Source organism: Triturus cristatus, chromosome 10 (genome assembly GCF_964204655.1).
Source record: "Triturus cristatus chromosome 10, aTriCri1.1, whole genome shotgun sequence".
NCBI classification, from domain to species: Eukaryota; Metazoa; Chordata; class Amphibia; order Caudata; family Salamandridae; genus Triturus; species Triturus cristatus.
The window spans coordinates 1,233,506,974-1,233,534,453 of record NC_140593.1 but is presented as its reverse complement, the minus strand read 5'-3'; the positions used below and the strand labels follow the sequence as shown (position 1 = coordinate 1,233,534,453).

At 46.5% G+C, this 27,480-nt stretch overlaps 1 protein-coding gene across 2 annotated transcripts in view; it reads right to left on the bottom strand.

Annotated features, from left to right (window-relative positions):
• WNK3 (WNK lysine deficient protein kinase 3) overlaps nucleotides 1–27,480 on the bottom strand; it is a 1,041,636-nt gene that overhangs the window by 646,829 nt on the left and 367,327 nt on the right. For both annotated transcript variants that reach the window (XM_085629857.1, XM_085629858.1), the window contains exon 7: nucleotides 2,056–2,275. In XM_085629857.1, the coding sequence (XP_085485983.1) occupies nucleotides 2,056–2,275 (220 nt within the window). The remainder of the gene's footprint in view (nucleotides 1–2,055; nucleotides 2,276–27,480) is intronic.

Here is a 27,480-nt window from a genome sequence, read left to right as displayed (position 1 = left end):
CTGAGATGATCGCTGTTGGTGACTCTGCCTGATATACTGAGGTGATCGCTGCTGGCAACCCTGCCTGATGCACTGAGGTGATAGCTGCTGGCGACTCTGCCTGATGCACTGTGGTGATCGCTGCTGGCGACCCTGCCTGATGCACTGAGGTGATCGCTGTTGGCGACTCTGCCTGATATACTGAGGTGATCGCTGCTCGCGACCCTGCTTGGTGCACTGAGATGATCGCTATTGGCGACTCTGCCTGATATACTGAGGTGATCGCTGCTGGCGACCCTGCCTGATGCACTGAGGTGATCGCTGTTGGCGACTCTGCCTGATGCACTGTGGTGATAGCTGCTGGCGACCCTGCCTGATGCACTGAGGTGATCGCTGTTGGCGACTCTGCCTGATGCACTGTGGTGATAGTTGCTGGCGACCCTGCCTGATGCACTGAGGTGATCGCTGTTGGCGACTCTGCCTGATGCACTGTGGTGATAGCTGCTGGCGACCCTGCCTGATGCACTGAGGTGATCGCTGTTGGCGACTCTGCCTGATGCACTGTGGTGATAGTTGCTGGCGACCCTGCCTGATGCACTGAGGTGATCGCTGTTGGCGACTCTGCCTGATATACTGAGGTGATCGCTGCTGGCGACCCTGCCTGATGCACTGAGGTGATCGCTGTTGGCGAGTCTGCCTGATGCACTGTGGTGATAGCTGCTGGCGACCCTGCCTGATGCACTGAGGTGATCGCTGTTGGCGACTCTGCCTGATATACTGAGGTGATCGCTGCTGGCGACCCTGCCTGATGCACTGAGGTGATCGCTGTTGGCGACTCTGCCTGATATACTGAGGTGATCGCTGCTGGCGACCCTGCCTGATGCACTGAGGCGATAGCTGCTGGCGACTCTGCCTGATGCACTGTGGTGATAGCTGCTGGCGACCCTGCCTGATGCACATGGGTGATCGCTGCTGGCACCCTGCCTGATGCACAGGGGTGATCGCTGCTGGCGACCCTGCCTGATGCACTGAGGTGATCGCTGCTGGCGACCTTGCCTGATGCACTGAGGTGATCGCTGCTGGCAACCCTGCCTGAAGCAGATGTGATCGCTGCTGGCGACCCAGCCTGATGCACTGAGGTGATCATATCTGGTAACCTGGCACGCAGTGTCTACTACTGTCTGATTGATGTGGTCACTTTAACAAGAATAATAACATCAGTGGCTCGGGATGACTGTCATTTGAACATAAGTAGCCTAAGTAGTACAGAATAGGATGGAGACCCTTGGTATGAGCCCAGTACATCACAATGGCATCAACTGACTGACTTCTGCTGCAGAAACTATAGGAACCACTCAGACTTGTCAGATGTCTTTTTTATATGTGAATGTGGTCTCATGTTTGCTTATTGAATCACTATTAACAAATTCCATGAAAACATTACGAGTGCAAACAGTTTTTCAAATCAAATCCTAGAAGCGGATCAACATTGCTGTCATAGGGAAATCATCTTAGAATTCACTACAATATGCAAAATAATGAAGACATTACGACCCTTAAATTCAGCCCAGGACAAAAAAAGACTGCAGGTACCTAATCACCTACAAGAACGCAGCAATGATGCTTCATGCAGGCACACTCCCTAGCAAATAATGTGAATGAATCTCAATATTAAAGGGCCAGACTTACAAAGTAAGACTAACCTGGGGAGGGCACTGCAAGGCAATTCTCTAGTGGAATAGGTCCACTGCCTAGGCAGTTACAGGACTACCAGGGAGTCCTGTAACTGCTACGCCCAATTGGGTAACAGACACTCACACATAAGGGGGTATCTGATGAAATTGTAGGGTATGCATTCCAAAAAAGTTACGTTTCCCTACACAGACTGTACAGGTAGATAATTACCAAAGGTTGAATGCTGTCTGTATCAGAACAGAATTAGTAAATGCTAGGGCAGGTAAAAATAATATATGGATCGCATGAGGCACAATAAAAAGGTACGTGCAAATAACACTACAGAGAGTTACACGGACCGGACTACAGGAGGTTACACGGACCAGACTGTGGCAATCTCACCATTTCGAAGGCCACTTCATCTGGGTTGTCAGCTTCCAGATTGAAACCAAACTCGATGGCTTCGTTGTCCTTGTGCTTTCCTTTGAGTTTCTTGGGATCTTCCACCCACAGTCTAAGTGCCAAGGAAGGGCTCATGCAGTTGTCCTCCTCTGCGAGTTCCACCCTCAGTCCAGTGTCCTCAGCGAAAAAGGCGTGATTCAGGAGCTCTTTAACAGAAAGCCTAGGAACAATGTTCAAGAGACAGATAGGTCATTAGCCCTGAAGCTGCCATCAGTTGAAAGTTATTAAAAAATACCTCAGTGCTTACAAATATAACTTTCAATGGTGATGGTAGGGCACTACCGCACTAACAAACATGTACTGTCCAAATCGTACTTCCTAAGACCCTGCTGAAACCTTTGCGGCCAAGTATAAGCAAAGGAATGCAGGTTAGGCGCCTGTTTCCCGTTCATGCAAGATCATATTTCTCACTGCTGAAATAACACAAAGCCTTCAGATTACCACCTCACACACCCGGTCTATAAGCAAGACTAGACTTTCTCCCGCCCTGGACAAACACAACAAGAATCGCTACTCACATATAACACTGACTTGATTGATTGGCACCGGTTACAAAATTACAAACTTTGTATTATCATGCCATCTAATGACTGCTCCAGACTATTACTGTGAATATTTTGAAAAAAAGCCATGTGGGCATAAATCTAGGGGTGGTTTTGCAATTAGGCTCCTAACATGACAACCAATTAAAAAAGACACTGACCTGGCAGACTACAATATTCAGTTTTTCGTCAGGCTGTCCTTGCGATCAACTCAAGATATGCGAATTCTAACCCTTGCGGAGAAGGCTGGGTGCCTTCCAAGCTACCCTATAAACGACACTGGTGCATAACGCATTGTTGCACCGATAATTTTGACTAAGTGCATAGTCTTACTCTACGTGGAGTATCAGCTGCTACACATGTGAGGTGCTGTCTTTTTATTGTGGTATCCCACCAACTCAAAGAGGTGAGAGATCACATTCCACTCACTGTCTGGGACAAACACGGGACAAACACATGCCAAACACGACCATGAACCACTCACCTTTTGATTACTTTGTATCTAGTGCTACACGGGATTTTGACATTTCTCGTAAAAAAGCTTCTTAGCAATTCGACTTATAACTTCGAACATTCATCCCAGGATCTCTTGAGAATCCAACATGCGACTGTCCACCTGTTTTGTCAAAGTGCACCTAGAGGTTTTTGAATACTTTTGTTTCTTCCTTTCAGCCATTCACACACGTGGAGCAACTAAAACACTGAGATAGTTGCAACAAATTATCATTCTCACAATGCACACCTAGATTTGCTAATCTTAACCTTGGTCTCCGGTTTGATTAACCATCTACTTCATTCGCTTCCCTAATCACCTACAAACTACTCAAGAGAAAAAACACAAACTCGCATTGTAAGGCATCATTCACCATCAAATAATTTATTCTACAACATTATATGCAAAGCAGGTACAATAGCACAAGTTACTTTCTTGTGTAACGATATATCTGTAAGAGACATTAGTTAGTGATAGATTCCTTACCTTAGAATATCCCCAGGCGTCAGACTGGATCTGGAAAGTTTTCGTCAGCAGTACCCCTGCGCGTCGGTAGGCGTCGTCGTGCGGCTCCGCATACGTCGCAGGCATCGTAGCCGCCGATACGACGTCGGAGCTACTTAGACGCGCCCACGCGCCCTGACATCAATTCTGTACACAACTTTTCCGCGCCAGGAGCGCAGAGCCATGCCAGAGACCGACTGCTGGTGCAATAGAACTAGGGCCCTAAAAGGGATGACCTGAACCCTAGATAAAAGTTCGTAGAACGGAGAGGATGGTCGGGCGGTAAGAAATCCATCACTAACTAATGTCTCTTACAGATATATTGTTCACAAGTAAGTAACTTGTGCATCTGAAAGAGACACGTTAGTGATAAGATTCCTTACGTTAGAATACATACCCAAGCAATACCAACCCCGGTGGTGGGTCTGCGAAGTGAGATTACACCAGAAAATCATGGAGAACCGAACGACCAAAGAAGCAGTCTCTCCGGACCGGACTGTCAAGGCAATAGTGCTTAGTAAAGTATGCAATGAGGCCCAAGTGGCCGCCTGATAGATGTCTTGCCGGGGGACACCGCATCCCAATGCTGTAGTAGCTGCTGTCGCCCTGGTAGAATGGGCGCGCAGCCCAACCGGAGGTTCCTTTTTAGCCAGAGAGTAACAGGCTTTAATGCACAAGACAACCCATCGGGAGATAGTTTGCTTGTGCACAGCACGGCCATTCATGGAGCCTCTCCTCTTCTCGGAGTGTGTGGAAAGAAAGTGGGCAGAGTTACAGTTTGCCCGAGATGAAAGGCAGACACTACTTTTGGTAGAAAGGAGGGACGCGGTCGAAGCACAACCTTGTCCAGATGAATCGCCAGGAAAGGAGGTTTACAGGACAGAGCCTGGAGCTCACTCACCCGCCAAGCGGAGGTGATGGCCACCAGGAAGACAGTTTTCAAAGTTAATAACCGCAAAGGACAGTTATGAAGAGGCCAAAAGGGAGCGCACATCAAGTATGTGAGAACCAGGTTCAAGTCCCATTGAGGCATCACAAAAGGAATAGGAGGGAAAAGGTGAGTAATGCTTTTGAGAAATCTATTGACAACTGGGGACTTGAAAAGAGAGGGCCGATCAGGCAGCCTAAGAAAGGCTGAAAGAGCAGAAAGGTAGCCCTTGATAGTGCCCAGAGCAGAGCCCTGCTGGGCCAAAGAGAGAAGGAACAATAGGACCTCAGAAAGAGGGGCAGAAAGAGGATCAACAGCTTTTGCTGTGCACCATGCAACAAATGTTTTCCACTAACAGGCGTATACCGTTTTAGTGGAGGGACACCTGGCTGCCAGAATCACATTACAGACTTCAGGAGGCAAGTCAAATGGAATCAGCTGTCGCCGCTCAATCTCCACGCAAGGAGGTGGAGGCTGGACAGGTTTGGTTGGAGGACCGTCCCCTGTTGCTGCGACAGGAGATCCTCCCGAAGAGGCAGTCGGATCGGGGGATCTATGCTCATACTGAGTAGCTCAGGATACCAAACTCTTCGAGCCCAGTCCGGTGCCACAAGAATGACTTGGGCCCGGTCGCATCTGATCTTCAGCACTCTGGGCAAAAATGGTATAGGCGGAAAGGCGTACAATAGACTGCAACTCCACTTGCGACGAAAAGCATCTCTGAGTGAGTGCCGCCTTGGAAACTCTAAAGCGCAGAACTGCTGACATTGCGTGTTCTCTTCGGTGGCGAATAGATCTAACCTAGTTTCTCCCGACTGCTGAAAGAGACCTTGTGCCACCTCTGAGTGAAGACACCATTCGTGATCCAGCATGCACCTGCGGCCGAGTTCGTCCACCCTGGCGTTCAGGGTACCTGTCAGGTGTTGAATCACCAAGGAAATGCCTTGACGTTCCAGCCACGTCCAGAGAAGCAGAGCCTCCTGACATAGGGTCCACGACCCCACCCTGTCCTGCTTGTTGCAGTACCACATGGCGGTGGTGTTGTCTGAACACCTGCACTACTCTCCCCTTGACAGAGGGAAGGAATGCTTTCAGCGCAAGTAGGATCGCCCTGAGCTCCAAAAGGTTTATATGGAGCTTGGACTCCGCTGGAGATCAGAGGCCTCTGATCTCCGCCTCTCCCATGTGGCCGCCCCTTCCCAGGAGGGACGCGTCCGTCACTACTGTGTGCTCCAGTTAGGGAAGGGAGAGGGATCTGCCGCTGACCTAACGCTGGTTCGTGAGCCACCACTGCAAGTCCTGAGCAGTGCCCTCCAAAATCTGGACGTAGTCTGACAGGTTTCCCTGATGCTGTGTCCACTAGAACTTCAGGTCCCACTGTAGAGCCCGAATATGCCATCTGGCATGATAGATCAGCAGGATGTAGGAGGCAATAAGGCCCAGCAGCCTCAGGGTCTTCCTGACAGAAACCCAAGACCAGGGCCGAAAGATTGGAATCATAGCCCGAATGTCCCGGAATCGCTGTTCGGGAGGATAGACCCAAAACTGCACCATATCCAGAACCGCTCCGATGAAGAGGAGCTTCTGAGAGGGAACCAGGTGCGACTTCGGCACGTTAATGGAAAACCCCAGCAAATGCAGGAGGTCGGCCGTAGTCTGGAGGTGAGAGACGACAGCCTGGAGCGAGCCCGCCTTCAACAGCCAGTCGTCGAGATAGGGGAAGACTGAAACCCCTGATCTGCGCAGATGAGCTGCGAACACCGCCATCACTTTCGTGAACACCCGAGGGGCGCTGGTAAGGCTGAAAGGGAGCACGGTGAACTGAAAGTGCTCGTGGCCCACCGTGAACCATAGGTAACGCCGGTGGGCTAACATGATGGGGATTTGAAAATAAGCATCCTGCAAGTCCAACGCTACCAGCCAGTCTTGCAGGTCTAGGGCAGACCAGACCTGAGCAAGCGTGAGCATCTTGAACTTCTCCTTCCGGAGCAAGCGATTGACGTTCTGGAGGTCTAAGATAGGGCTCAGACCTTTGTCCTTCTTTGGAACCAAGAAGTAGTGGGAGTAACAACCACGACCTACTTCTGGCGTCGGAACAAGCTTGATGGCCCCCTTGGCCAAGAGGGCCGCAACTTCTGCTGGAGAAGTGCCAAGTGATCCCCTGACATGCGGTGGGACTGAGGTGGCATGGCTGGAGGGGTAGACTCGAAGGGGAGGGAGTAGCCCCTTCGGACTATTTGAAGAACCCACCTGTCCGAAGTGATGGTGCGCCAGTGGGGGAGGTGATGGCGAATCCTGGCGTTTGGTGGGCCTGAAACACCAACCTAGGAAGGTTTTGAGGCGGCTGTGGCAAGAGCGGTGGTGGATTGACCTGCCCGCTGTCCACGGGACTCACCACGTCGGGTCCCACGTCTGCGGCTGCACTGAGACTGCGGCTGCGCAGGCCTGCGGGTCTGAAAGGAATGCGATTGGGCGCCTCGACCCGGACCTCAAAAGGAGCGAAAAGCGGACCTTGAGGGAGTGCACGTGGTGGCGAGACACAAGGACTGGGCCGTAGAACTTGAGTCCTTAAAGCGTTCCAGGGTGCTATCCGCCTGGTCACCAAAGAGGCGTGTGCCATCAAAGGGCATGTCCAACAAAGTGTTCTGAACATCCCCGGAGAAGCTAGTTGTTCTGAGCCTAGCTTAACGACAGAGCACCACAGTTGAGGAAAGTGCCCTGCCAAGTGAATCGGCCGTGTCAAGGCCACAACAGATAGTGAATTTAGCAGCATCTCTACCCTCGGTAATGGCCTGGGAGAGCACCGCCCGAGCTTCCACAGTGTGCCACCGTGTCCCACACAGAATGTGAATAGCAGGCCAACAGGCACGCAGTATTCACTGCCCGCAACCCTGTACTGGCAGAAGTGAAAATCTTTTTTCCAAACTGCTCCAGTTTCTTAGATTCCTTGTCCGGAGGGGCAGAAGGGAATGCGCTCGGCGAGGCAGAGGCCTGGACTACCAGACTGAGGCGTCAGGTGTTGTGTGAGAAAGCTGGGGTCGCCCGGTGCCAGGAGATGGCATCGCGCCACACCTTTATCCACAGGAGCCCCTGTGTTGGGTTTGTTCCAGGTGCTCAACAGGACGTCAGTAAGTGTGTAGTTGAAGGGCAGCAGCGGCTCCACAGAGGAGGACGCTGACGGCAGTATCTCAGTCAGGAGATTGGTCTTGATAGGTATAGAAGGGAGCTCGAGATTAAGAGCCTCAGCCACCCTACGCAACACCACAGAAAAAGTCCCAACCTCCTCCGCAGCCACGGAAGAGGGGCACCGTGTACCAGGGTGTGGAGAGAAATCCAGATCAACTGGACGTTCCATATCACCTTCCCATTTCTGGCTCATCCTCGCATTGAGCCGGAGGCAGCACCGCAGCCGGAGCTGAAGGGGCCAAAGGCGGCGGCACGGGGGCAGAACCGCCCAACGGGTCCACGGGGCCCAAAGGCGCTCCGGAGGGACCCGATGGGCCAAACAAATGACTCATGGCCGACAGGAAAGCCTGTATTTCGTCCGGAGTCACGTGCAGGCCTGGAAAGGGCATGTAGGTCGCAGGCAACAAAGGAGGCTCCATCGGAGCCGCGGGGGGGTGACCACCCGCCCACTCCACCGCGTCCCGCGACCGGTGAGGGGTAGACGAAGAGCGATGTTACTTCTTCGTCTTTTTATGGCACCGTGATTTACCTGTCCCACAGTCCGACGAGAGATGGTGACTGCTCCGCAACCGGGCCCTCGACCTCCCATGGAAGTGGTACCTCGATTGCCGGACCTCCAATAACTTTCGGGAACGCTCCCGCAAAGCTTTCGGCGCCATGGCCCGACAATCAGGGCAGCCTTGGGGTCGTAGGCGTGTCCCAAGTAGAAGAAACACACGTTGTGCGGGTCCGCTACCGACATGTTCCGACAGCAGGCCCTACAGGACTTAAACCCAGGTATCCACACTGCACCAGGAGTCGAATACTCGACAAAACAAGAGAAACAAGTTCTCAGAAACCAAGTTGAAACATTAACTAGGGGTACCGCTCTCTCTCGGATTTGCGCTTGCTGGCGTGGTAGAAAGAAAGAACAGACGTCAGCACGCGTGGGCACATCTAAGTAGCTCCGACGACGTCATCTCAGCGACTACGACGCCAGCGACGTACACTGAACCGCACGACGCTGCCTACCGACGCACAGGGGTACTGCTGACGAAAACTTTCCAGATCCAGTCTGACACCTGGGGATATTCTAAGGTAAGGAATCTATCACTAACGTGTCTCTTTCAGATACTTATTTTACTTTAGCAATACAAGTACAATCTCTACATTTAAGACATGAGAAATCCCTGTTAAGGAAAGAAATAGAAAGTAATCAACCCCGTTCATAAGTGATTTTACAGTCAATCCCCATATCCTGTGCAGGTAGGTCCTTTTTCGGATGTTTCCAGTCTTCTTCCCTGGAGGCATCAAACAAAGTAGACTTATCGACAAGGGGTGTCTGCTGTTAGCCAGGGGCTCTTCCTAGATCGCATTAAATTCAAACAAATCCTCCGCTTTGTCCACTGGGTGATAAAAATCTAATTTTTCACATATTTAGGATCATCAGATTGGATTTAATCTTCTGCCCAGAATTAAGTCAAATTGAGATCTCAAATATTATGACACCGTATTATGAGGTTTTCCTAAAAAATACAGCTCACAATAAAAGGGCCTTAAAAATCCTCAGTGCGCTATGCAGCAATCTGAGATATTCCAATCTCTCGAGTAACAAGGCCTGGCCTGCAGGTGCCTGAGCTCTCTCAAACCTCTGGAGGGGTGTGCGTCAGAGGTAGATCTTTTGGGTAACAAGGCCTGGCCTGCAGGTGCCCGAGCTCTCCAACCTCTGGAGGGATGTGCATCAGAGGTAGAGGTAGGCCTTCTGAATCTCGTGTCCATGGCCTCCTCTACAATGGCTTTGGCAAGAAGATCTAGGGTGCACCTCACAGGGGTGATGTTCTTCCCGTGTATAATACACAAGGTCCTCACAAGGCAGGCCCCATTGTTGCCATATGTCACTATCAGAAAAAAAAGTCCTATCTTGTTCTCTGTGAGTACCTCTGGCGGTGATCAAGGAGGCAAATGGGTACGGAAGGCAAAGAGAGTATGTATTTAAAACTCATTCTCCCGGAGGTGAAAAAGCCCAGCTGCTCTTGTAAGAAGCACTCAGTCCCAGCAGCAGGAGGGCAGCTACTTGGGAGTGAAGAGCAGGGTTGTGCTAGGTACTACTGCATTGATTCTGCCTGAAAGACCCACACCACAGTGTCTCAAGCCTCGTTATGTAACCGTAACTTAACAAGTGGAACTGTGAGAGTAACTACAGTTGATCATTAGAAGGAAGATGAAAGAAGTTACTGGGAGTGTGAACGTCACTGCTAGGGAATGAACTGGATAGAAAAGAAGAAAGAGGCTGGGGAGTCCAGAGGAGACAGGAAGGTTTGGGATGAGTCAAAAGAGAATGAGGGAAAGGAAGAGGTGAAACATTTGATTTTTTTTTTTAATGAAGAGAGTGAGTGAGTGAGTGAGTGACTGTGTGTCTGTGTGTCTGTATATATATATATATATATATATATATATATATATACATATATATATATATACACACACATATATACATATATATATATATATAAAGATCAAAGCCCTGGAATGCCTACGTCACAGCATCCTCAAATAGCTTTCATGTGGCAAGTGCCCAGCATTATGCGTTTCGCCCGCGTCACCGCGGGCTTGATCACACAACGCGCTGGACCACAATGATTTAAGTGACAGTGAAAACCGATTAGAGTATGCCCCTACCCCTCAGTCGAGCTAGAATACATACTATACATAGCTATATCAAGGCAAGCGAGTTCATCCACTTACGATCTGACCACAATTTGATGTATATTGTAATATGATTTCTCAACCTGTGTTGCTTTACTACAATCTTTGTATTAATATTATGAGTATGGGTCAGATTTAATTGATGGATTATTGAATACAACAGCTCTCGTATTGTGTATGTATAATGGAGGGGATGTTGATCAGTTAAGTTCTAGTGCACATGATTAAAAATCACTGTGTACACCGGACTATTTAACATCATAGTCGGCTATATACTTCTTGATTTTGGATGCTGAATTTGTGCCTGATTTTCATAATCATATAAAGTGCATATGCACTTGTAAACATAAATTCATGAAGTGAGGATTCATACAAAAATACATCTTTGTATACAGATATAAATGTATATATGCAAATCAGTAACTCCATTGAGTAACAACCATTGGTTGCCATTCATTATGATACTAGAGCCAAGGATAAAGTGCAAGTGCATTCATCTATGTATTAGATGTGCTTCTTAACAGCAAGGGGAGATTTCGAAATGGTTAATAAACCTACAGTGCAGCATAACTGATAGTTGACATACTGTAAAACTGTCCATAATTAAATAGATAAATGTATATCCATAATTAAATAACAATGTCCAATTTATGCCCACGAGCATTAACAAATAGTATAGAATAATTAAAGGTAGTTAAAACCTGCTTCAAATCTCTCCAAGACCCCATAAAACCCATTAGCACAAGGTAAGACCAAGTAAAACCACAAAAATTCGGGTAAAACCCAGTAAAACGAAGTACACATAGGTAAAACAGAGTCCCAATACTAAATCTGAAATCAGGTTAAACACTACACATCCGAAACCACTTCTATCAAGTGCATTACTGAAAAACACCACACATTCATGAAAGAAACATTTACAGGAAATCGTACAGATCATCTCCTGTATATAGCCCATTTGGCATCTTAGTATCTAAGATTAAAATGTAGTGAGATTCCAGCTGACAAAGTTTTCTTTCACAATTCCCCCCCCTGTGTGATTTGGGTACTGAGTCGATAACATAGTAACTTAGATTGTAGGTTCTGTCTCCTCATCGAATTCGTAATATTATGCAGCCCTTCAGTGGGCCTCAGACCTGTTACCTCACAGTGAAGCCTATGAGGAAGGAGCACATAAGGCTCTGAAACGCGTCAGGCATTAAAAGAAAATCGGACTGTAAGTGCCTGTTTCTGTTATTTAATTTCCTAATTCAACTTCCAATGCCGAGTGCGTCTCTGCTGCAGGGCACATTGTTTTTCATAAATATTCACGGGGGCTCCACCGTGAGAGACAGCATTACCCGAGAAAATAAAGGGGGCAGAAGGCTTGGAACTGTGCTGAGCCTGTAGCTGCACATTGGAAAGACTGATTGAGGAACAGGACGATTGGTCTGAGGCCCACTGAAGGGCTGCATAATATTACGAATTCGATGAGGAGACAGAACCTACTAAGGTGATTAATGTGCAGGCACGCACTACAGCTCCCAGGATGCATAAAGGTTCAACTCACCTGAGGCCCACTGGAGGGCAATTAGGTGTCACGAGGCAGACCATGTCATGAGTGATGTAATATGTGACATCATCAGCAGTGCATTGCGGGCGCGCGAGTTATAGTTAGCTGAACTAACTATAACGGGGTAATTTCTATGGTTTTGTACGAGTGAAAAGTCCAGCTAACTATAACGCCCCTGAAACCTATGGTTTTTTCAGTGAATTTCTAAGGTTTTTTAAATGCTAATTCCTAGCTATAACGTGCCTGAAACCTATGTTTTTTCAGTGAATTTCAAAGGTTTTTTAAATGCTAATTTCTAGCTATGTCTACAGAGATAGGACATGTAAAGAAAGAAGGAAAAACGCACAGAAAGAAAAAAAAGAAATGCAGAAAGAAGCAACAGAAGTCCTCAAAGACGAAGAAAAGTGCAGGAAGAAGTACAACGTGCAGAAAGAACAAACAGAAGAGCAGAAACAAGCCTTGTTGCAAAATCATCCTGTACCCTCAACTTTTTCAGACGGATACTGGTGGTAACTGAGTCTGACTAACCAGTCCTAGAGCCAGTGCTATGTTAAAAGACACTCCGAATACAGTGAAAACACCTACATACACTAGGGCACACTATGTGTTGGGGTCCCCCTGTGATTAGCATGACCTCCTCTGTAAGCCCCTAGTATACAATAGGGCAGGGGATTAAAACTACCTCTTAAAACGCACCACAGGGCGTGTTTGAACACGTCACCTCATGCCCCGTCCCCTCCCTTCCCCACTGTGTAAACACGCCCTGTACCCGTTTTAAGTTGGGAGATTAAGTCCCCTTGAATCCTGAGGGTCCCTAGGGTCCAACTAGACCACTAGGTACCTCCAGTAAGCGCCACAGAGCTGCGTTGCAGACAGGTGTAAAAAGTGGCATGGCCTGCACCATCTCTCTGCAACGCAGAGCAGTGGTGCTTACTGGAAGCACCTGGTGGGCTAGTTGGACCCCAGGGTCCCTCAGGATTGAAAGGGAATTATTTCGCCAACTTAAAAACGCGCCACAGGGCATGTGGGCGTTCTGAGTTGAGAGATTAAGTCCCCTTGAATCCTAAGGGTCCCTAGGGTCAAACTAGCCCACTAGGTACCTCCAGTAAGCGCCACAGAGCTGCGTTGCATAGAGGTGTAAAAAGGGGCGTGGCCTCAGAACACCTGTCTGCAACGCAGCTCCCTGGCGCATACTGGAGATACCTGTTGGGCTAGTTGGCCCTCAGGGACCCTCAGTATTGAAGGGGAATTAATTCCTCAACTTACAACTGGCCAGGGGGCGCGTTTGCAGAGTGCTGCAAGGAGGGGGTGTGGCCTCCGTCGCGATGCCGGTCTTTTATTTATTTATTTTTAAGAAGGAGGGCTGTGTGGCCCCCTTTCTTTTTCTAATTTATTAGCCCTGGGGACCCCATCCCCCAGGGCCTACACCCTAATTTTTTTTGTTGAAAAAAATTAATTTGGCCCTCCCAAGGCCTTAATCGGCCCCGGGGACCCCAACCCCCAGGTCATGGCCTTTTTAAAAAAAAATTATTCTTTAGGAGGGGGGCTGTGTTGCCCCCCTCCTCAGGCCACTTATGGCCCCGGGGACCCCATCCCCCGGGGCCGGCCTTTGTTTTTTAGTTTTTAAAAAAATATATATATTTATAGAAACACCTAGGACATGCTGGACAAACCGTATGTACCTATCACCATGACGATTTGCGTGATATTCATTAAAAGGCGACTATGCATACAATGAATCCACGTAGAATGTAATCACACCGCTAGTGAAGCTCTGACATGTCTGATACCCTACCGTGCCTAATCCCGGCGCCCCCGCTGGTGGGTACTCTCCAAGTAGACACCCTTGTCCTTTATTTATACAAACATGGGTAGCTATTGACGGGCACATTTAATACACATGCACACCAAGCCATTCAAAGGGGATTCAACAAAAATTCGACCAAACTATGCAAGAAACCCCCTCACGGTTAATAAAACACACATCCACCGCCGGATGTGTAATACTTTTTATTTTACTCTCTGAAAAGGAGACAAACCTCACTTGAGAGTCACAGCGTGCTCCTGGCTGAGCCCAATGCTGTGTTACACCCACCTGTGCCCGCCGAGTGCCACACACCTCTGTGTTGTATTCCACCAGCTAGTGCGTATGCTATGACACTCTCTAGCCCATGTGCACTGTAACACCACCTCGTGAATATGTCATGCCACACTTGCCTTTTCACGGGTTATATTGCCCCATCTAACGTTCCTTCCTCAATGCCTATGTTATAACGCACAGTGCTATGCCATACATATTACAATCTGGGATCCATATCTTTGTCACAGTGCATATGCAATGTTACACTACCCAGCACATATTTTATATTACAACTTTAGAGACTACTTAGGTTACACAACACTGCCCTGTGCATATTACACTCCAAGGCGCATATCACATATCAAGCGCTAGTGCCTGTGCTATCTCGCGCTCTCCAATGAATCTGTCATTGCGCACAATGTATTGCATATTATATTTCACGCACCGGTTCATCTTATATCACACTTTTTGGTGCATAGTTAATACCATATACTATATCTAGTTTTCATTTTCAATCGTGCTCTCAGGACTATGTTCTATATAACACTGCGTGCACCTACCCTTTTCACGGGCATTACATTTTGCGATGGGGGGTGGAGGGTCAGGGGATGTTTCTGCCAAGTGAGCCCGGAGTCACAGTCCCAAACGTCCTCTTCTTCCTGAATAAAAGTGAGATTATGCTGCATACTTGTTCATATTTTAAGTAGTTCGCACAGACACACATTTTAAAAACAATAAAGTTCCTAATACCCACCTTCTATGAACAGTTAGCTTGCTGGCCCATCCACCTCCTCCCTATCCTCTGTTGTCTGAATCCATGGACTAACCTCCTCCCTCCTGCCATGCATGGTCTGATGTGCTGCCACTGCCCTGCATTTAGCATGATGTACCAGTCCACTCATCCTGCCCTCCATTGCCCAATTCTATGGCCCATCATTGACCTCCTGCTTAGCCTCGGTGCTTTGCTTGCTGCCCCCATTCTCCTTCCCCCTGCCCTCCGATGTCTTTGTGCATGCCCCTGCTCCATCCTTTTTGACCACCATGTTCCATGGACCTGCCACTCCTATCTACTCTGAGTGTTCTGTTGAGCTGCCACTCCCCTCCCACCTGCCTAGCATTGTCAGATGACTGTAACCTGTCCCTGCCACCTCCACCCTGCCTGTCCACATGCCATGCCCCTATCCCCTTCCTCCTGTCCTCCATGGTCCATTTTACTGCCACACCCTTCTGCCCTCCCTGGTCTGTTGTGCTGCAACTGCTCCTCCTGCCTGCCCCGCGCGGTCTGTTGTGAGGCCCCCTTCCCCTGAGCTCTCTTGTCTGTGCCCAGGTCCTGGCCCTCCCTTCTATCCTCCATGGTCCTTTGTGCATGCCCCTGCACCCTCCTTCTTGCCCATCATAGCCATTGTGCTGCCACTAACCCTCCCGCTTGCCATGCATGGTCTTCTGTGCTGCCATGGCCCCTCCCACCTTCCCTGTGTGGTCAGCTAGCTGCTCCTGACCCCCTCCCACCTTCCCTCCATGGTCTGTGTGTATGCCATCATAGTCTAACTGTTGCTCTCCATGGTGTGTCTTGTTTCTAGTGCCCATCCTGCCTGACCTCCATGGTCATCTTGCTGCTCCTGCCCTGCACCCTTGCCCCCAGCCCTCTGTTTCCATGTGCAGACCCCTATTCCCTCCCTCCTGGCTTGTCGGTTCCATTGTAATGCCCCTGATCCGTCCCTCCTGCCCTTTATGGTCTGTTATGCTGCAGCTTTCTCTCCTGGCTGTCCATTATGGTCAGCTAGCTACCATTGCCTCTTTCCCCTCTGTTGTCTGTTGTCCATGTGCATGGTCCTGTCCCCTCCCTATTGCTTTCTATGGATTGTTGTGCTGCACTCCCGTCCCGCATGCCCTGTGTGGTGTATTGTGCTGCTGCAAACCCTGATGCCTGCCCTGTAGGGTCAGTTTGGTGCACCTCTCAATGTCCCTCCTGTCCTCTGTTATCCGAGTCCATGTCCCTACCCCAATTCCTCCTGCCTACCATGATCCAATGTACCATACTTGCGAACATTTTGAACTTGGTAAGAGGGAGATTTTGAAATAAAACTGGGGTATTGATTTTCCCCTTTGAGTTACATTGAAAAAGAGAAGATTGTGGACAGGAAACAGATCAAGTAAAGCCCATTTGAGATTAAAAACATTGGACGTTTCCTGGCTGAAACGGGTCTGTTGGCATGTATGGTTGTATGACCACTGCCTCTTCCTTCTGCCCACAATGGTCTATTATATTGCCACAGCCTCTCTTGCCAGTCCTGTATTGTTGGTTTGTTGCCCCTGCCCCCTTTCCACTGCCCTCCATAGTCTGTTGTGCTGCCACTGCCCTTCCTGCCTGCCTAGTGTGGTCAAATTGTTGCCTCTGCACTCTCCTACCTGCCTTCAATTTTCAGAGTCCGTGCCCCTGGCCTCTGCCTCTCAACAGTATCCCAATGAACAACTAGATTGCTAACATTCTATATTTATTATAAAAGTGTGGAATGCCTGACGTCATCTTGATGTAATCAAAACTGTAATGCCTAGAGCATTTCCTTTAGAAATTACATATATGAGAGGGTCTTATTTGCATCAAAATTATGGTTAGTGCTCTAAAAAACTAAGATGAGGACATATTTTCTGAGTTTTCAAATAGCGACAAAGAACTTTGAAATTATTTGTAATCTTAGTTTTTTTATCCAGTTGACCACTTGATTAAATGTTGCATCCAAGGGGAGAGGGTGTGGTGTTACTTCCAGAGCTGCAGACTTTGCAACTGGGGAACCAGGTTGGAGTTTCTGCTTCAGCTCAACATTCTGTGATTCTGGTCAAATCACTTAATCTCCCCATGTCTACAACCAAAATGAATTTGATCTTGTGTGATGTAACCAATGTTCATTTAAAGCACTCCAATACCTGACAAGTCTGCACTATATAAAACTGCAAATACACAAAAAATAAGTGTTTTGCACACTTCTGTCATTGGGCTACATCTGGGTGATATTTGGGCTACATTTGGGCTCTTTTGTCTCTGGTGGCCATCTTGGGAGATTTATTTGTTATGAAGTTTCCTAATTTCCTCATTTACTGCAGTCTCCTCAGTAGGAAATACTTTCAGTTTTTTACTTTGATTCCATCAAGAAGGCATTCAGATGTGTCACACATTTTCCATAAATTCTGAATGTTAGCACTCTAGTTGCTCATTAGATCACTGTAGTAAAGCTACTGCTCACCAGGCAAGTCTGCTGCTGGTATTCAAAGTGCATGTTTCAGTCTGCATGTCAGAATGTTTTTATGAAATAAAAGAGGATTTCAGAAGTCAAAATGTGCCCTAGTTTTTCTTTCTGCAGCACTAATCATAATTTATATGGCAAAATGAACCCCCACATTTTGTTCCTTTGTAAATTAAATGTTTTAAGTGTTACCACTTTATTCCAATCAAGATGGCTTCAGGTGTGCTATACTTTTGTCATAAGTAAGACTGTTAGCGCTCTAGTTGTTCTTTAGAGAACTCTGGAAAGCTGCAGTAGAACACAAAGGAATCAACTGACAGTCTCTGCCCTTGTTGGATGTACATGTTTTACTGAGAATGTCAGACTTCATTCTTAAATTTCAACCTGCACTGAGTGCGTCTTCATCTGTGGGCAACCTTGTTTTGAAAATATTCCGGCCAGTCCAGGTCGGGAAGATGCACCGCCGCATGATGACAAGCGGACTGCTGATATGGATACACTGTGTCATCAAGCAGATTGGAGGTTGGCTGAAATTGGACTTGCACTGCAACTGGGGGGCTCATTCTAGAGCTCTGAACATATATACGTTATAAGGCGGAACCTATTACGGTAATATTTTAGCAGGACTACAAGTCTCAACAAGCCTTAAGACTATTCACGCCCACCAGAGGGCGATATAAGGGCCATTAGAGACTTGTTGTGTTCCTGCTTCCGCCCATTTCATGCCCGTGATCAAGGGGAAGGGATCTCCGAAACGCGTAGGGCTGGTGAAAATTACCCTGCTGCTGATGCCGGTTCGCCTAATAAAAAGGATTCTGCTTTGCGGAATTTCAACCTGCACTGAGTGCGTCTTCATCTGTGGGCAACCTTGTTTTGAGAACACATATATATACATACACATATATACACACACACACATATATACATACACATACACATACATATATACATACACATACATACATATACACACATATACATACATATATATACATACATATATATACACACATATATACACACATACATACATATATACATATACACACATACATATACACACGCATACATATACACACGCATACATATACACACACATACATATACACACACATACATATACACACACATACATATACACACATACATATATACATACATATACATATATACATACATATACATATATACATACAGATATATACATACAGATATATACATACAGATATATACATACACATACATATATACATACACATACATACATATATACATACACATACACATATATACATACAAATACACAGGTAGTTATAGTTAGGACCAAGGTTCCAGAGGAAGGGCTTTTTTTGTTTTGCTTATAACTTTGGTGTCGTTTGATGAATCTTTATGAAATTTTCCACACTAATTCTTTGTTCATATCAGCTCCTATGTGGGAAGTTTGGGGGTGATTCGTCAGGGGGGGGGCAAGAAAAAAGGGGGGTCCCAAAACATGTTTTCTCCATGTTAATTTCCATAGGAAACTTTAGACAAGGCTACAGGGTGAACGGAATTGCCCCAAATTTGGCTGGGAGAAAGGTCTTGGTCTAGAAAGCACGCTTTTATTTGGTGTAAATCTGTTCAGTAGTTTTGGTGAAATATTGAAATTTACAGATATCGATATTTGGGAATTCTGCCATCTGATTGGCTGAGGCGTTATGAGCACGAGCTTGCTGCTTATTGGCTGTGAGATCTAGGAAGTGTTGGCTGCCATTTTGCGATTCCGTTGAAATGAGTAAGGGGGAAAAAGGGCGAAAAAAAAAGTAAGAATGGGGAGGGTAGGAGCACTGTAACGTCTGTGGGGTGTTTAGGGTGTGCTATACAGGGAGTGTGAAGTGAAGTGTTTAGTCCTACCTGTGTGAAAGTGCTGTTTTGCCGAGAGTGAGAGGGTGCTCAGGTGAGGTGCCGGTACACTCTGGGATGAAAGCGTGCGCCTAAACCGTGAGCTGAGTGCTGTAAATTGATGTGCTGAAGTATTTATCCCTACCAGTGTGAAAATGCTGTTTGGTGCAGAGTGAGATGGTGCTGAGGTGAGGTGCCGGTACACTCTGAGATGAAAGCGTGTGCCTAAACCGTGAGCTGAGTGGCTTAAACTGATGTGGTCTGGGCGCTGTAGCATACTGGCCGCTGTAGGATAGTTGTGCAGGTGGTGTTGGTATGCGTTTAGAGTATAGCGGGAGTGGGAAGCAAACTACTCACTGGTACTGGTCGGAAGACTCGGGGATGAAACCGTGAGCGTAAGCCGTGAGCTGATTGCTGTAAAGTGATGTGTGTGGGCGTTGTAGGATACTGACCGTTTAGCATATCTGTGTAAGTAGTGTTAGTATTCGTTTATACGATACAGGGATTGGGAAGCAAACTACTCACCTCTACTTTCTGAAGACTCGAATGCAGTGTTTTAGGAAGCAGGAATAAAGAGATAATCGTGAAGAATATAATGCAGAATGTTGCAATGCCACAGAAGAGCAATGGTGAAATCAGGTGTGTCTAAGAAAGTGGCTGTGTGTAATAAAGCGATGGAGTCTGAGAGTTATATAAAGAGTGTCCTAATTTAAGTGCCCTAAATGGATCCACTGGTGCAAGATGTAAGGCATTCAGTTGAGGCAAATTCCAACGCTTCTGCTGTATTCAAACGTAAGCTCCTGCATCAGTGAATTCTACATTACATGTTACAGTTCCATGTGACATAAACAATATCTATTACACTTGAATGACTCAAATTTCTATAATGAAAATATAGGTAGGATACGATTAGCACATGCTTCCTTTAAGAAAAGAAACAAAAAATAAATTGCAAAGTGTAATCATCAAACTTCTTCGGTACCCTGGTACTCCTTTATCAACAGTAGAATAGTCAGCAATCTCTTGTACGGTAGATTCAGTCCGGTGCGTGTCAGAATTGGCAATAGTTCTAGTCACATCGGAACTTTGAGGAGGAACACAAAATTGTGCTTCTGAGAAGCACATTAGGTACACTTCTCGTCAAACCATACATTATTGTCTTCAGCACTTTCCAAAAAAATTCTTCTGCAAAGAGCTAAGGCAAACTCCAAACGATTCTGTTATATTCAAATTTGAAGCTGCTGCATCAGTGAATTCCACATTACATGTAACAGTTCCATGTGACAAATAATAGCTACTAGACATGAATGACTAAATTCGATAATGAAAATAAAGGTAGGATCCAATTAGCACACTGTGCCAACCAGTTCCTAAACAATGTTGTGTTTTTTTATGTTGATCGCCAGCTCGTGAGTAGAGGCTGAGGATAAGTAAATTTGTGTGAAAGGGCTTCGTGGATAAGAGGCAGGCAGAGAGACCTGTGCACAAAGAATAGAGATGGTTTCAAAATGGATGTCGGGTTTAGGCTAATTTAGGAGGTAAATAGCGTATTTGTATAGGCCATACATCACCCATCCCTTGTTAGACTGGAGACGTAAGGGGCAATATTGAAAACCGAGTTCAAATGCCTGAGCATACTTAGAAAGTTATTATATGAAAATAGTTCAATTGAGGTGTATTAAAAAAATTGAAAGGAAAAACTCAAGAAAGTTGGTAAAAATCAATCCAAGAAGAACGTGAATTTCTTACAAGTCTTGGAGATTGCAGTCTGGAAGTTCTTCAGTGGCTTGAATGAATGAATGATTTTATTTATAAAGCGCTACGTCCACTCCAAGGAGCATCTTGGCGCTATCAGACCGAAACAGAGAACAGAACAGTAACAGAGGAAATAAGTGTAAATTCCTGTGATTTTCCTGATAGCAGGGAGAACACGGTACTATCATTGATGGAGAAAATCCACGTTTTTAAAAGCTTTCTGAAAAGACATTCTGATTGGGCTAGTCTCAACTGAGCCGGCAAGCTGTTCCAGGCCTTTGTACCCAGAACCGCTAAAGTTTTTCCACCTTTTGTTTTTAATCGATAACGGGGGACTGTCAGAAAGTGTCCAGATGATAAACGAAGGGAACGGCGTGTGGTATAGGGCTGAATTCGAGTCCTAAGATAGACTGGCCCTAATGCTTTAGTGGTTTTATAGATGATAGTTAAGATTTTGAACAGAATTCTTTTATGTATCGGCAGCCAGTGTAGACGTTGAAGTCCTGAAGATGAAGACGCTCCCGTAGGCAGCCTAAGCACCAGCCTGGCTGCCGTGTTCTGGAGCACTTGTAACTTTTTTATAATGGATTTATTTGCACCCGCATACAGGCTGTTACAGTAGTTCAGGCGTGAAAGTACTAGCGCTACCGCAACCAATTTCCTAGCAAGAAGCGGTAGTAGGTCCAGAAACTTTCTCAAAGTTTTGATAGTATAAAAACACATGCCTGCCACTGCGGATGCTTGACTGTGGAAAGATAAGGAATGATCGAATAAAATTCCTAAATTCCGAGCTGTGTCCGCGATGTTCGGTGGAGGGACCATATTTTCAGGCCACCACTGCCTGGGCGAAAAAAGATTAGTTTTCCCAAACAACATAATCTCGTTTTTTTGGCTATTGCATTTTAGATGATTCTCCTTCATCCAATTCATAACTGCCGTTAGGCAGTGATAGAATTTTTCCTCGGCACTGGTGGAATTTTTATCAAGGGTAAGGATGATCTGTGTATCATCTGCGTATGTAATAGCCTCAACCTCAAAGGAGTCGATCAGAGTGAGTAATGGGGTCATATATAGATTGAAAAGTGTGGGGCTTAGAGAGGAGCCCTGAGTGACCCCTGACAGACTAAATTTTTCTGCCGACTTGTATTGGCCAAGGGTGACAATGCTGCGTCTATTTCCTAAGAAAGATGTAAACCAGGATAATGCCTTGTTGGTAATGGCATTGATAGCCAATCTATCCAATAAGACAGCGTGGGAGATAGTGTCAAACGCTGCCGATAGATCCAACAGAACCAGTACTGCATCACTACCTTGATCTAAAGCCAATTTTAATGTTTCTGATGTATGGAGCAGCACTGATTCTGTCGAATGGCCAGGTCTGAAACCAGATTGTTTAGGATGGAGAATATTTTCTTTCCCTAAGAATTCGTTCAATTGTTTGTTCGCCAGTTTTTCAGCCAGCTTACTCAACCAGGGCAGCAATGAAATTGGTCGAAGATTAGAAAGTGTACTGGGATAGGCAACTTTCTATTTTTGGAGAGGTTTTACTGCTGCAATTTTCCAGGTGTCAGGGACACTAGCGGACTCAAATGATGAATTAATTATCTTATTAATGACTGGATTGATGATATCTACTAATGCCTGAAAAACTTTGGGGGGACAAGGATCAAATGGGGAACCCGATTTACAGGTAAGGATAGCCTGTTTTGATTGTTCCAAGCTGACTTCTTGAAAGCTGGAAAAAGCTCCGGGAGACCCCAAGAATATAGATTCCTTCATCGAAGGGATGGTAGCAGGGAAGTCTTTCCTCAGATCCATAATTTTTTCTTCTAAGTGTTTTGAGATTTTATCACATAATACTTGTGATGGTATCATTTCTTGTATCAGTATTTTAGGTTTCGTGAATGACTTGACAATATCAAATATGATTTTTTGATAATTTCCTGCTGACTCAATTTGATTAGAGTAGAAAGTAGCTTTTTCCACTTTAATATTGTGATGGTATTGTTTAAGGATGTCTTTAAACAACCTGAAATCAGTCGATTTATAGCTAGTCCTCCAAATTCGTTCTTTTTTTCTGCATATCATTTGCAATTCTTTTAAACGGGGAGTAAATCATGGAGCTTGCTTTTTGGTATTACTCCGTACCTTTCGAGGATACGTGAGTGGGGCTAAATTATCGGCCAGAGATGCCATCCATTCATTAAACCTGTCAGTGTCTACAGATGGAATACCTGAAAGAATGGGTTTTATTGTCTCTGCCTTAATTGAGAGCTCTGGATGTATGAGCATGTTGTTTCATTTCCGGATTTTCATAGAATTTTGTGAGTTCCAGGAAGTCACTGTTGGATCCTTATCAAATCTAATCTTAAATGAGATGTATTTATGATCTGACCACGTGATTGGCATGGGAGGTTCTGCAATGAGGTTGGTCATGTTGGTGCAGATACCATCCAAGATGTGCCCGGCGGTATGAGTGGGGATCTCAATTATTTGTTTTAGACCTACCGTACTAATTATCTCATAAAACTGTCTAGTATAGAGATTATCATGAGAGTCTAGGTGGATATTCAAATCGCCCAAAAGGGTAAAATTGGAATATCTAATTACCAGGGGGCCAATACTGTCTCCTTGAGATGCGTAATGTTCCAAGAGGTCATTGTTGCCATCGTGTGAGAAAAGCGAAGCGATCCAATTCATATCGTCGAAGGGACTGTAATGTTCCTTGAATGTTGGAGCGGCAATTTGAATTGGCAGGCAATCTGGTCAAAGGTCGTACGTTGCAGTAGATCTTTCACGGCTGCGCAGAAATACCGTTCCGCCACGATACCTTTTTGCGTTGCATCCGCCATTGCTCTACTGCCTGAACAATCGAGTTCATGGATTTCAAGATACTCCATTACCTGCTAGATAGCGGGAGCGATTGTTGGGATGTTGGCAAGGCATACATCCATCCATTCGCCGAGTCGAATGGGCAAGTTTTGCAATAGAAAGATGGTTGCACGCAGATTGTATATGTGTAAATAAATGTCATGTTGTAGCTGGCTCAGATAATAGAGGCAGGCAGCCAAAAAGTTGTCCCATTTTTTCACGGTATTGATGTAGCTTAGCGTAGACGCGTATTCTGTCGGAGATGCTTGTTACCACAGGGAGCGCAGTAATTTTTTACAAGCAAAAATAGTAGTAAGATGGCCGCAAAGAGAGCGAGAATTTTGGGCACTGTTCCTGTTATTCCAGAGATGATCAAATAAATGAAGTGTGGTATTATACGAAAAACAGTTTGAAAGGCTGTGAGAAGGCCGGAGGAGACCGTATTAAAAAAGTGTGCCAGACACTCAGTGAGATGTGTTGAAAATTGGGTAACAATTCACAAAGTGTAATGGGAGGTTCGAATTTAAAAGGGACTGGAGGCGATACATTTCTTTTTCAGAAGTGAGGGACACTCCTGTTCTGAAGAAAAGCACTTTAGTTTGGTTAGTTTAATGAAATCTGTTTGCAAAGTAGGGATTCAAGGCCAAGTTGAAGTTTGGGAGTTAGTTTGTGTGGGTGGGAGGAGACATTGCTACAGGAAGTTACTCGGTTTGAAACAGTAAGGACATAGGGTATGCCACCTCACATTCTGCAGGAGTGCATGTTATTGAGAAGCAGATAACTGCCGTTAGAAAGCTTTGTGAATGTTGGTGTGATTGTTGAAGTTGGCATGCTTTCAAGAAAGCAGGCAAGATTGGGGGCTGTAAGCTTAGAAGTGTTGTGCAGTTGGAAATTCTTGCATAGTAATAAATGACTGCCATTGTGGTCACAGTTTGCACCTGTGAGAAAAACTTCTGTATGCTCTTAAAGACAGCGATATGTTGGTTTAATAAAAAGAAAAAAAAAAAAGACAGCGATATGTAAATGGAAGAAACCACTGCTCGTGAGTAAACGAGCTACCTTATATAATCGCATACAACGTGACAAACAACATATACACCTATCACACACAACGATACTACGTATGTGGGAACCGTGGCTAGCCCTGTTGTGAGAAGTTGGCCTGATGTATGATGTCACTAGTTATAGTGTACACCTTATATCAGTCCAAATACCCTTATGGTGATTGGTTGTAAAGTCAACCTTATAGACCAGCTATCCTAGTGGTAGCATGGACAAGAGCAGTCTTAGGCTAAACTCTGAATGGCATGTGAAGCCAGCTGTGATACCATATATAATCCCTTGAATACCAAATGAAAGGACACCACAACAGATATATATATAAAATAAAGTGTATTTATTCTAGTCAAACCCTCAGCACTCTTTATGAGATTAGAGGTAAGCACAACACAGTCTTATTAATGCATACAGTAAGTCACACAGGTAAGTAATACAGTTAGGCCCTAGGGGCCACGCAAACCATATACTAAGTAAGTGGTATAAGAACCACTGTCACGGAAATAGAATAGGCCTAGGCCTAGGGAATCGCTGGGGCTACACTACACTAGCGTTAGTTAGGAAGTGGGAGGCCCACGGGATTCGTGTGCAGAGTGGAAACACTCACGCGTAATGCGTAAAAGTCAATAGCAATAGTACAGTTTAGAAAACGGTAGATTTAGGACACTTCCGGAGTAGCTAGGAAGTTGAGACTTGAAAACTAGACACTAGGATAGTCACTATCCTGATGAGCACCGGAGTACCCAAGTTACCTAGCCCACAGGCTGCGGGTGCATAGGGGTGAAGATGCGTCGTTTTCGTCGTCGACTCCTATGGATGCCTGAAGAAAGATGCTGACAGGCAGTCAGTGAAGAGTGTCCGGTGGATCCCAAGGCTGGGATCAAGAAGAGAGGAAACCTGCAAGCAGAAGGGACAGAGTCAAGGTCACTAGCCAGTGACCACGTGGAACCAGGAAGGAACCAGGCGATGTCGTGAAGATTGCAGGTGAAGGTGAAGCTTGTCGCTGCAGCCAGGAGGACCAGGAAGCGTCGAGGACGACCAGGACCAGGAGGCGAGCTGTCCCACGAAGGCTCTTGCTGTCGGCGGCGTCGAAGTTGGACTAGGACTCACCAAGCCTTGGCAAGCGGAACCCACGAAGAACGAAGGATTTGCTTCTGGTGCAGACCAGGAAGGTCTGGGGTGCTTCTTCTTTGCAGAGAAGCGGGAGCCAGTCTGGAGGAGCCAAACCAGCGCAGAAGATTTCAGGGTGCGTCGTCACAGAGGCCACTAGCCAGCGGGCAAGCAACCGGACAGACGCGGCAAGCAGGAAAATGCTGAAGGGCCCCACGCAGGACTCGTGGAGTGTGGGGGGCTGACCTTCGGTGCAGATGGTGCTTGGGGTTGGGGCTTCTCAATCCCCGGTGCACAACTTCGAGGGTACCTCAGAAGCTGCGCTGTAAGTTACTAGCCACTTTTTCCAGGTAGCCGGTCCCACGTCGCTCGTCGCCTCCACGGATCTCAGCTCTGCTGCAGATGTGGATGAGGGTCGGAGAAGTCTGGAAGTCAAGGCTCTGGTCGGGCTCTGCAGTCGGTTCCTCGTAGAACGTGGGCAAAGCAAAGGGTAGTCTCTTGATGGTGCCTGTTTGCACAGGGTAGCCACTCCTTGGCTACAAGGGAGATTCTTCAGTCTTCTTCTTTCGTCGAATGTCGAAGGTCCAGAGTTTCTGTTCAGTTTTGCAGGTTCAGGATAATCTAATCTCTTGAGGCCCAACTCCCACTCTTATACTAATCTGGGGGGCTGGGATACCTGCTAGGTCACGCCTTATGGGTGGGACCTGGGAGGGGGTGGTTACACCCACTTCCCTTTGTCCAGTTTCGCGCCAGAGCTGGGGCTGGAGTGCCCCAGCGCCGGTTTGAACTGGACTATGCAAGGAACACCTTGTGTGCCCCAGGCATGTCTCATTCCTTTCAGCCCACCCTGCCCCAATACACTAAAGGCTGTCTGGGGAGGTGCTAGCACCTCCCCAAGCAGGAAACCTATTGTCCAGGCCTCCCTGGCTGGGATCACTCCCAGCTGCAGGAGGTCAGACTTGTGTCGTGGCAGCAGCATCCATTTTGTGATGCTGAGGCTTTGGTCAGAGGCTAGCAGTTGAAGTATGATTTTAACATGTCTTTCCCTCTAGAAGGGGGGAATAATATTCTCATGTCCAGAAATGGCATGGGGGTATTATTCCACAGTGTTAGACACCTTACACAACATGTTTCGATAAAGCCAAACCATAGTTACCATAACCGTCTAAGGTTATAAGGCACTTTAAGAGTATATGGTAGGCTATATCATAGAACAGCTATAAGGACAAGGTTCCGAAAGCTGCAGACAGGCTCAGCTCATGCTAGAGCACCATCTCACATGTTACCAAGCACTCTGCCTCCAGGATTGTCAAGGCCTGCCATAGGAGTGACTGATAGGTACACATGTGTCTATATGTAAGTTAGGTATAGGAATACTACACCTAAGCAAGGGGTGATTACACGACCTTGCCCCAGCTGAGTGATCAGCCAGTTGTGTCAAAATGGAAGGCCAGGCCAGGGGTGGCATAATACATGCTGC